This window comes from Xenopus laevis, chromosome 5S (assembly GCF_017654675.1).
Source record: "Xenopus laevis strain J_2021 chromosome 5S, Xenopus_laevis_v10.1, whole genome shotgun sequence".
NCBI classification, from domain to species: domain Eukaryota; kingdom Metazoa; phylum Chordata; class Amphibia; order Anura; family Pipidae; genus Xenopus; species Xenopus laevis.
The window spans coordinates 111,355,125-111,367,299 of record NC_054380.1 but is presented as its reverse complement, the minus strand read 5'-3'; the positions used below and the strand labels follow the sequence as shown (position 1 = coordinate 111,367,299).

The 12,175-nt window shown below is 40.1% G+C and overlaps 1 protein-coding gene across 1 annotated transcript in view; it reads right to left on the bottom strand.

Annotated features, from left to right (window-relative positions):
* The window catches only part of cul3.S (cullin 3 S homeolog), a 45,780-nt gene extending 41,734 nt beyond the window's left edge, over nucleotides 1-4,046 (bottom strand). The window contains 1 exon segment of the mRNA NM_001092208.1: nucleotides 3,651-4,046. Coding sequence (NP_001085677.1) covers nucleotides 3,651-3,716 — 66 coding nt within the window. The 5' untranslated portion in view covers nucleotides 3,717-4,046.
* Between the last annotated feature and the right edge of the window lie 8,129 nt (nucleotides 4,047-12,175).

Here is a 12,175-nt window from a genome sequence, read left to right as displayed (position 1 = left end):
GCAAAGGGATGAAACACCTTTCTTCATCAGACAACAAAGCAATCACCTTGCTGTTGTACGAGACACTGCCCCAAATCTAAAATCAATGCAAAGCAAACTCTAAAGCAGACCATACACTGAAAGATCTGCTCGTTTAACAAGCAGATTTTCCCGGGTATGTCCACCTTTAGGTGGGAGATATTGGGCTGATCACAACAACAGGTATAAAGGCCGTCAGACCACTTCAATGACCCAATGCAATAATTGCCTAAACATGATTTTTAGGCCTGTCAGATCGATATCTGGCCGATTTTCAGAGTCGGAGTTCCCCATACAGGGGCTGAATCAGCAGCTAAAATCTGCACTTACTATGATGTCACTAATTAGGAGGTGGGATGTATAGCCACACCCCCTTATTTTATTATAAAAGGTGGTTTTATGATGTAACACAGGGGCTTGATAAAGGGCCGGTTGGGCTCGAAACGTTGCCTTTGCATATGGGCTTAATAAAAGTTTGAATTTTTATATATTACTTCAATTGGATCCGGTGTGCTGCTGTTTTTTCCTTGAATGATATTTTGGCCCAAGGACGGGAGTGGGTCTCACAGTTCAGCACCTGGCACTGCGAAAGCGGATATTGGAGGGGTGAGCACTCTAATTTTGTGATTAACAACAGGTATACAGGCCGTCAGACCACTTCAATGACCCAATGCAATAATTGCCTAAACATGATTTTTAGGCCTGTCAGATCGATATCTGGCCGATTTTCAGAGTCGGAGTTCCCCATACAGGGGCTGAATCAGCAGCTAAAATCTGCCCATGTATCACCGCCTTTAACGGGGTTGTTCACCTTTCAGATAACTTTTAGTATGATGTAGAGAGTGATATTCTGAGAGAATTTGCTATTGGTTTTCATTTATTATTTAAGTTTTTGACTTATTTGCCTTAGTAGCTAGGGTCCCAATTACCCTAGTAACCACACATTCATTTGAATAAGAGATTGGAATATGTATAGAAGAGGCCTGAATAGAAAGATCAGCAATAAAAAGTAGCAATAACAATTAATTTGTAGCCTGACAAGAGCATTTGCTTTTTAGAAGGGGTCAGCGACGCCAATTTGAAAGATGCAAATAGTCAGAAGAAAAAGGCAAATAACTATAAAAAAATAAATCATGAAAACCAACTGAAAATTTGCTTAGATATGGCCATTCTATAGCATACTAAAAGTTACCTTAAAGATGAACCACCCCTTTAAGGTCTCTGCACAACCAATTAACAATGGGACAGTGTACTTGTGTTATGCCTTCATACCTGTGCCCCAAGGTGACTTTAAGGGACAGACTGGGCCAAAGTCTGAAGGAGTTCATAGCCTGACTATTTAGCTAAGGGTCAACAGTAAGTGAGGCAATAACTGCCAAAAGCAAGAACTGCAGATTCCCGCAATAAGAAACTTTCCAAATACAATTAAATATTCTGTACCATTTCTGAAATACACTATCCCTCTCTCGGCATCTGTTTCTCTTCATTCTGTCTTCAAGCAGCAGTTGGGTTTTTCTAACAAAATAACTGCCTTTTGCACAAATTCTGCATGTAGAGAGACATGATGTCTGGTGATTTAATAGAGTGAGCTCCAATACATCTTCTAGGCAAAATGAGCCCCCCTATAAGATAAAGTGGATCTAACTTTTCAATGAATATCTGACACCCAACTCCAGCATGAAACGAGAATGAAGAGAAACAGATGCTGAGAGAGGGATAGTGAAGATTATTTCAGAAATGGTACAAAACTTTAACTTGATCATTTATAGAAAATGTATTTCAGTATGCGGAAGCTTATATTAAATTTTCATTTTTCTGCCATAATTCCCCTTTGAACAAAAATGAGTCACGTTTAGAAACCTGTCGGCAAATGGCCTCATGAATATATACAAGTCAGATTAATTATTGTAGTATGGGGGTGTAACTACTGAAGCTCAACTCCAGCGGTCACTGAGATACTCTATGTATTGGCTATAGCACAGCTGCTTGGAAATCCCTAGAATCTAATTCATTTTAATGGGGAATCATGAATTAATCTGTGAGAGTACAATTGGGCTGGATGTCAGGGGGTGCTGGGAGATGTAGTTTAGTATAAATGAAAAAGGTGAAGGGTAGGGATGGACGAATTTGACCTGTTTCGTCAAAAATTTGCCACTGGCGAAATGTTGTCTACGCCCATTAAAGTCTATGGCCGTCAAAAAAATTTTTTTTGGCGCACAACGCCATACAAGACTATGGACGTTATTTCCGCGCGAAACAAGTGAAGGTTGGGCATTGCTATATAAACTGAGAGTACAATTGGGCTGGCTGTCAGGGGACACTGGGTGATGTAGTTTAGTATAAAAGAAAGGTGAAGGGTGGGCATTGCTATATAAACTGTGAGAGTACAATTGGGCTGGCTAACAGGGGATGCTGGGAGATGTAGTTTAGTATAAAAGAAAGGTGAAGGGTGGACATTGCTATATAAACTGAGAGTACAATTGGGCTGGCTAACAGGGGATGCTGGGAGCTGTAGTTTAGTATAAAAGAAAGGTGAAGGGTGGACATTGCTATATAAACTGAGAGTACAATTGGGCTGGTTGTCAAGGGATGCTGGGAGATGTAGTTTAGTAATAAAAGAAAGGTAAAGGGTGGACATTGCTATATAAACTGTAAGAGTACAATTGGGCTGGCTAACAGGGGATGCTGGGAGATGTAGTTTAGTATAAAAGAAAGGTGAAGGGTGGGCATTGCTATATAAACTGTGAGAGTACAATTGGGCTGGCTAACAGGGGATGCTGGGAGATGTAGTTTAGTATAAAAGAAAGGTGAAGGGTGGACATTGCTATATAAACTGAGAGTACAATTGGGCTGGCTAACAGGGGATGCTGGGAGCTGTAGTTTAGTATAAAAGAAAGGTGAAGGGTGGACATTGCTATATAAACTGAGAGTACAATTGGGCTGGTTGTCAAGGGACGCTGGGAGATGTAGTTTAGTATAAAAGAAAGGTGAAGGGTGGACAATGCTATATAAACTGAGAGTACAATTGGGCTGGTTGTCAAGGGATGCTGGGAGATGTAGTTTAGTAATAAAAGAAAGGTAAAGGGTGGACATTGCTATATAAACTGTAAGAGTACAATTGGGCTGGCTAACAGGGGATGCTGGGAGATGTAGTTTAGTATAAAAGAAAGGTGAAGGGTGGGCATTGCTATATAAACTGTGAGTACAAATGGGCTGGCTGTCAGGGGACGCTGGGAGACGTAGTTTAGTATAAATAAAAGAGGTGAAGGGTAGTTATAGGAACATGACATTGGCTAGAATGTTAGTGGCAGCAGTGTGTATACAGGCAATAGGATTCTCATACAGATCACACACAGCCTTTATTGGAAGAACGTAGCAGACAATGTTTACACTGCGGTGCTGTCTGTGCACCTCGGCCTGTAAGGAATCTAACACTACGACTTCTGCCAGTTGGCCCGGAGGGGATGCTGGGATATGTGTGCTGGGATCTATGTGCTACATGAGTAGGTGCAGAATGAGAGTCTGGATGTGACTGCTAATAGTGACACTTACAGGCCGCCTCCTCCTCTATTTACACTGACAGATATAAGGGGCCCTACGGGATTTGGCCACAAGTAGTGTACGAGTCTCACCGGGAAGGCTCGGATCCTCATCTTGGTATCCTTCCGGCTCCCGGTGCTTTTGCCTAGGTTCGACATGTTGGCGGCTATTCTCTCACACTCGGCCCCGGGGCCCCTCCTTGTCTCCCCCCGGTGGCTGTCGGTGTGAGGAGGCCCCGGCCTATGAGCGACCAGATGGGAGCTCCTTTACGGCAGTCTGGTTTCCCTTCACCGCTGCCCCCCGGGGCTACACGGAGGTCTAAATGTATAAAAGCGCCCTAACACCCAGCGATGAATAAACTCCTCCGCGATGGCGGACAAACATCCCTTTCCTAGCAAGGCCGGTGCGGGGAGGAGTCTGGGACAGAGGGTGTGTCTCGCGAGACTTCAAACAAAACCCGCCCCTTCCATTCCTAGAGGCTCAAGCGCTGTCACTGAGCCCGGCCCTATCTCACAATAAACTTTATTAGCACGCGCACAAATTGCCGCACGGGGCTCCGCTCTAGCGACGCAGTCCCTGGAACGCTGACGAGTGACGTCATAACGACGCTGTGTACGCGCCTCTTACGTGGAGGCTCCCTATATTAACCTTCGCTCTTGTGTCTCCTGGTTACAAAGTGTGTAGACGTGTGTACCTCCTGCAACCTGTGCACACAAACCAACATCAATTACCAGACTCATAAGTGGACAGCTTCTAAATAATTTACAGAACTACAGAAAGGTTTACAGGAGGAAATATTGGTATTCACTGTACCTTACAGGGATTTGTCACTTTCCACCACTTTATGGAAATGATTATGGTTAGTTATTCTTTATCTGCGACTCCAAACATCCTAATTAAAGGAACAGTAACACCAAAGAACAAGTGTTTAAAGGGATACTGTCATGGGAAAACATGTTTTTTTTTCAAAAAGCATCAGTTAATAGTGCTACTCCAGCAGAATTCTGCACTGAAATCCATTTCTCAAAAGAGCAAACAGATTTTTTTATATTCAATTTTGAAATCTGACAGGAGGATAGACATATTGTCAATTTCCCAGCTGCCCCAAGTCATGTGACTTGTGCTCTGATAAACTTCAATCACTCTTTACTGCTGTACTGCAAGTTGGAGTGATATCACCCCCTCCCTCCCCCCCAGCAGCCAAACAAAAGAACAATGGGAAGGTAACCAGATAGCAGCTCCCTAACACAAGATAACAGCTGCCTGGTGGATCTAAGAACAGCACTTAATAGTAAAACTCAAGTCCCACTCAGACTGATTCAGTTACATTAAGTAGGAGAAATAACAGCCTGCCAGAAAGTAATTCCACCCTAAAGTGCAGGCACAAGTCACATGACTGGGGGCAGCTGGGAAATTGACAAAATGTCTAGCCCCATGACAGATTTCAAAATTGATTTCAAAATTGAATATAAAAAAATCTGTTTGCTCTTTTGAGAAATGGATTTCAGTGCAGAATTCTGCTGGAGCAGCACTATTAACTGATGCGTTTTGGAAAAAACATGCTTTCCCATGACAGTAAAGTAATGAAAATATAGGGGCAGATTTATCAAGGGTCGAAGTGAATTTTCAAAGTAAAAAACTTCGAATTTCAAAGTAATTTTTGGGTACTTCGACCATCGAACAGGCCAAATTCGACTTCGATTCGAATTGAAAAACTTAGAATATTCGACCACTCGAAAATCGAAGTACTGTCTCTTTAAAAAAACTTCGACTTCGACACTTCGCCACCTTAAACCTGCCAAATTGCTGTTTAGCATATGGGGGACCTCCTAGAACATATCTGAGGCTTTTGGGCAAGTTTTGAGAAATCAAAGTTTTTTTTTTTTTTTTTTAAATCATTCGATTTGAAGGATTAAATCGTTCGATCGTACGATTTTACTTCGATCGAATACAGCCGTTTTTGCTGGAAAAAATACTTTGACTATCGAAGTACTCAAATTCGATGGTCGAATTTCGAAGTTTTTTTTGACTTCGAAATTAGATCCTTGATAAATATGCCCCATAATGTACTGTTGTCCTGCACTTGTACAACTGGTGTGTTTGCTTCAGAGACACAACTATAGTTTATATAAACAAGCTGCTGTGTAGCCATGGGAGCAGCCATTCAAATCTGAAAAGTATAAAAGGCACAGGATACCCAGCAGATAACAGATAAACTCTGCAGTATACAATGGGATTATTCAGAATGTATCTGTTATCTAATATGTATCCTGTGATTGAATGGCTGCCCCAAAACCAAAATTTTTTGTTATTTGTTAAATACCAATGCTGCTAAAAGTCCAAATAAAAAAGTATTCTAACCTGTCGAGTTAATGTAGAAGTCAATGGCAGATGTCCCATTTATAATTGGAAGATATGATCTGCGCTGTGTTTTGTATAATAATCCGAATAATTTGGGGTTTTCTGGCATTAATAATAAAAATATTTTTTGGGGTGTCAAATCTGAACAAATCGTATAATTTTATAGAGTCTTTTCCCGTACTAGGTTTTTACTAGTTAATTTATTGATAAATACGGTAAAAATGTGAGTGGGAGTTTGGTTGAAGTAGTTTTAGGGTAAGGCCACACTGGGCGTTTTGGGGAGATTTGGTCGCCTGGCGACTAATTGCCTCGTCTTTGCGGCGACCAATCTCCCCAATCGCCTTCCCTCACTCTGCGCCGGCTAAAATGAAAAAACGCCGTACTAAATGACACATGGCGATTCGTTTTCCGAAGTCGCCCAAAGTTTCCTTAAGGAAATAGTGAGAGATTTTGGGATTTAAAGGGGACCCGTCACCCAAAAAAATTATTCAAAATCCTATTTTATCACATTAGTCAAGCAATATGAACTTTAATTACACTATATAAATTATTTGAATCTTGCTTCCTTCAGTCTGGGAATTAATAATTATAGCAAGCAGGCAGCTGCCATTTTGTGGGCACTTTTATTAAGACAAGCCTTGTTTCATCTCAGAATCTTGTTTGTGCACCAGAATGGGGGACCCGATGTCCATCCCCATGCCCTGGCTACACAATTAAATGGTAAAGAGAACTGGGGAATGTGGGGAGAGCAGTGACATCTATGAAGTGCTGAATAGAAAGTGAAAGTAATTGTCTGCCCCGCCTCTATGCCACTGGCATAGAGGAGTGGCAGACAATATTTGATTGACAGCTGAGATTTTTAAATGAGCTTACAACAGCTATGAATGCTTTAATAAAAAATAGAAATTGGATTTCATGTTTAATTTGAAAAGGACTTTTATTATACAGATTTTTGTGTCTGGGTGACAGGTCCACTTTAAGGAAGTAACCCCCTAAGTGATAATTAAAGATCCGCTGCCAACTGACCCACCATGTATTCTATGAAGCCAGCATAACATAAAGTATAAGTAAAAGTCAATAAACAGGCTACCAAAGCTACTTTATGTTGTAGGTTTCAGTACCAGATCAAGACCATCGCTGCCCTTTAGCAGTAAGGATCTTTGAATCGAAAGCTGCTCCCAGTTGCTCCTCTTCTTCCTTTATGCAGATTCACAACACATACTCTGGACTGTGCCTAGTTACTTGAGTTTAGGGGCCAATTCTCACTGTACAAAATATATATAATACAACCTTGGCTGATTAGTGATTACTTCAAATTCAAATTACAGACAGCAGACTTATAGCTCCCACAACTATATGTCTTTGGATGGAGCACTGGGCATTTATAATTATCAGCAACATGAGCAAAATAAACTTTATTTCTGCTATATAAATTATGGATGCGCCGAGTCCACTATTTTGGATCCTGGATTCAGTGCATCCCTAATATAAATGATTTAAATGTTGTCTCCTTCATTCATTCATGCCCATGCTACACAGTTATAGGCAATGAGGAAGGCAGGGCACTTGAGGAGATCAGTGACATCAAGGAAGTGCAGAAATGAAAGGTATAGAGTTGAGGAAGGCAATATATGATTGACAGCTGAGATGTTTAAATTATTTTATTAGGTATTATTTAACAGGTATATCAGGTATTATTTAACAGTTATTGTACCATTTTTACTTGCACACATCACTTGTGGTCCACAAACAGAATAAGGCTTTCCTTGTCCTTTAAAAAAAAGGAGAATTAGCCCAGAGTTGGATATATCACTTTAGCACATTTTTGTCCTTTAAATTTTGGTTCCTGTATAATAGGACTTAAAGGGGAACTAGCGCGAAAATGAAAATTTCATATAAGCTTCCTCACACTGAAGTAAGAAACTTTCTAAATACAATTAATTAAAAATTCTGCATTGTTTCTGAAATAATCAAGTTTATCTTCAATATTCCTCTCTCAGCATCTGTTTCTCTTCATTTTGTCTTCATGCAGCAGCTGGGTGTCAGATTAATGATCCAATATATCTTATAGGGGGGGGGCGCTCCATTTCCTAGCAGATGTATTAGAGCTCAGCTCACTCAAATAACAGATTCCAGAACAAAAAAAATAACTGCCTTTTGCACAAATTCTGCATGTAGAGAGACAGGATTTCTCAAGATTTTAACAGAGTGAGATCTACTTCATCTTCTAGGCAAAAGAGCCCCCCTATAAGATAAATTGGATCATTCATCTGACACCCAACTCCTGAATGAAGACAGAAAGAAGAGAAACAGATGCCGAGAGAGGAATAGTGAAGATAATCTTGATTATTTCAGAAACTGTACAGAATTTTTAATTGATTGTAATTAGAAAGTTTCTTATTTCAGTATGCTGAAGCTTATGTTAATTTTTCATTTTAACGATAATTCCCCTTTAAATGTATCCCTGTTTTGCATGCTGATTAATATTTGTATCATCACAGTTTGCCTCTAGGAGAATTAGAATATGGCAAGAATTCTTGGTGGTGCTCTTTCCCTTTACTCTCTCTAGGGGGAGTGTGTGTGTCACTTTTGTGTCATGGATTTCCTAAAAGTGTCCCTGACAAATAAAAAATGCAGGATAAGACTTCCAACACAAAACTGCGGCATACGCTGATGATATGCTGTTCTTTATAACGAAACCACATATATCCCTACCAAATTTGATGCGAGAACTTGAGCTTTATGGAACAGTTAGCAATCTTCAAATTAACTATCAGAAATCTAGTTTGTTGAGCATATCTTTAACTCCGGATCAAATCGACCTTCTAAAACACTCATTTGCATTCATAGTGGAAGAAAGAGCCTTTACATACTTAGGTTTGAAAATATCTGCAAGACTGGAGAACTGTGTGTCAGATAACATTCTCCCTTTATTGAAAAATGCTCAGAAAGACCTGACTCAGTGGGATAGACCGGTGTTTTCCTGGTTCGGTCGCATTAATATTGTTAAAATGGACATTTTACCCCGTTTCCTTTACCTTTTTCAAACTATTCCAATCCAAATTCCAATTCACATTTTCCATGCGCTCCAGAAGATGATTACACAATTTATCTGGCAAAAGAAAAAGGCCTGACAAAAATATACCTTTCTAACTCAATCCAGAGACAGAGGCGGAACAGGACTCCCCGACCTCTTCACTTACTATAGAGCAGCAATACTACAGCGGATGCTGGACTTTAAACATGCTCAATTTAGGAAACTGTGGATCCCTATAGTACAAAGCGAATCCAGTACGCCCTTAGAAATAGTTCCTTGGATATTAAGGCATCATCGTCCGCAGAACATTTCATCTAACCCAATTGCTTCCACCATCCTCAAAGTTTGGGACAAGGCAAAATTTAAACTATCTTTGACTAACATCCACTCCAGAATGACTCCAATTCTCCATAATGCGAATTTCCCTCCGGGGCTGAGAATAGCTAACTTCCAACGCTGGTCCCAATCAGATTCCCTCTGGGCTTTTCAACTCATGAATGGGAGACAACTCAAACAATTAGAAGAGATACTAGAACCAGATTCAATCACATCCATGGATCGCCTCAGATTCTGTCAAATCCGACATTTTCTTCTCTCAGAGGGAACACTGAAGCCACAAGAACCAACGGATACACCCTTTGAACAACTCTTTGTTAGTCATACTCGATTCCCCCACGAAATATCTCTATTGTACAAAATCATACTGGACACATACCAATCCCCTGCAAGTAAATTTCGCCATACTTGGGAAACAGAACTTGATACTACCTTTACTGATGTTGAATGGTCCCTTATCCAAGAGAAAACGTTTCGATCAGCTCAGTGCACAAAACTACAGGAGCTCAACTACAAGATTTTTTCGCAGTGGTATAGAGTCCCTACCAAGTTGTCCAAGATATTCCCAAACCTACCTGATACATGTTGGAGATGTAACCAAGGAAGAGGGACACTCACTCACATCTTATGGGACTGTCCTAAGATAAAACCATACTGGACGGCCATCATGCAGCTTTTGCCTAAATTTACCGATCTATTGATCACTGACTCGGCATCCTTTTTTTTATTACATAACAACCACATGCCTACGGCACAATATAGACATTCTTGTATTTCAACGATGATCAATGCTGCGAAAGCACTCATACCCAAATACTGGAGATTGGAGAGAATTCCCACTATTAAAGAATGGGCACAGAAAGTACAAGAATTGTATCTCTTTGAAAAACTGAAAGACTCTGATGAAGGGCAAACGAGTGGGACTCGATGCAGACTAAAATGGTGTCACTGGCTGCTTTATACAGAAACTCCGGAATATAAGGCCTTACTTTCCTCAACAACTTAACCATTCTTAGGCATGAGATCACCTAGTGAAGAATTGGGTCCAGTGTCCATGTGCATTCGGGTGCTCTTGGCGTTCCTCCCTCCTACCATGCATTTCATACAACCTCAGGTTCTAAGCGTTCTGGCTTCGATGCCATACCTGTAATTTTAAGTTGCAGATAGTAACACCTCTCACTTTGCCTTCATACCGTACAACTAGGCAGCTCAGGCAATAGAACGGCAAAAATACATAGATAAAAAACAAAAATCGGCTTCACTCTGATCCTGTTGAAGTTACTCTGTGTCTTTTCGGATTTTTCTTTGCTCCCCTTTCCTCTCCCCCCCTCCTTTTTTTTTTTTTTTTTTTCTTTCCTCCCTTTTTGGCATACCAGCTTTACAATCATAGCTGATTCATATGTTATTGTTCTACTATTAGATAGCAATATGAGAAGTTGCATAGGTATCTATACAGATTGTGATGTATGCTATGCGGTATTTTGCCGAACTCAAATGTTGCGAGTTTGGATAAGTAGGACAATAGGAACTTTTATTCTATTACCGCACTCTTTAGTTGTATTCAACAGTACTGCTGTGTTTTGCTGTAAAAATTGCAGAAGAGTCTTTTATAACATGGATCTACTTTATTCTCAGCTTTCTAATTTTCAGGATGCATCTGCTTGTATTGGATATTACTATTGCCTACTCCCCACTTCCCCTTTCTTCTTTCTGTATCCCCCCCTGTCTTTTTCTTTACTAAAATGAAAAATAAAGAATTTATAAAAAAAATAAATGCAGGATATGTTAATTTTACCAGATCTTATTAAAAATCATTTTAGTAAATCCAGCTACAAAACGTTTCACTGCTTGAATTTAATTCATCTACAGTTTACAATATTTGCTGCCCAGCAACTTCCCTTTATTAGAAGTGTCCCCTGATATTCCAAGTGATCTGGAAAACTTAGGGCTGTATTAAACAGGTGATACTGGGATTTCCTGGCTTCACCAGCGACCTGTCACACAATGAAAAAAAGTCACTGGCTGTTTGACATATTTTTAATTTGAAACATCGGCTTGACAAAGTGCTGGTCCAGGTTATTGTACAGAAAGTGCACCAGCCACTTGTCAGACGTTGAAATTCGAGGTTGCGTGGTGGCTGGAATAACCAGTAATGCCACCTGTGATCCCTAAAAGAGTACAAACCTGCTAGTATTGTTTTTTTTGTTTGGAATATGACAGAATGATTTATTGATTAGCAGTGTGATACAGAAAGTCTTTATTTTATTATAGCACTAGCCCTGTCACACCTGTGTATTCCTGCTCCTTGCTTCATCCCCCCCATGTCAGTGTAATATTACACTACCCAAATGAATTGTTCTTGAGTTTCTATGTTTGGCTTTTCCTGTGTTTATGTGGTTCTAGCACTTACATAATAGAATGAGTTATAAAAAAAAACTTTTGTTCATCAAGTTCAAGATTTTGTCCAAATAAATCCAACCTAACTTCTTCCTTATCCAGAGGAAGGCAAAAATACTTTCGGGAGGCATCTGCATTGTCTGAGAAAGAGTAAAAATACCTTCCTAATTCATGTGTTGATCATTTCAGTAACCCGATATTTTTGCCTTTCTAAATAAGCTTCCTTGAAATCAACTGATTTTTTTAAGGAGAACTAAAGCTTAACGAAAGAAGTAGGGCAGAAATGTGGTACATTGTGTTTTGGGCTTCTGTACCAGCCAAAGACAACCACAGTCCTTTAGCACTTCGTAGTAAAGATCTGTACCTCCAAAGATGCCCCAATAGCTCCCCATCTTCTTTTCTGCTGATTCACTGCACATTCTCTGTGCTGCTGTCACTTACTGAGCTTAGGGACCAACTCACAATATACAGTACACATAGAATAGA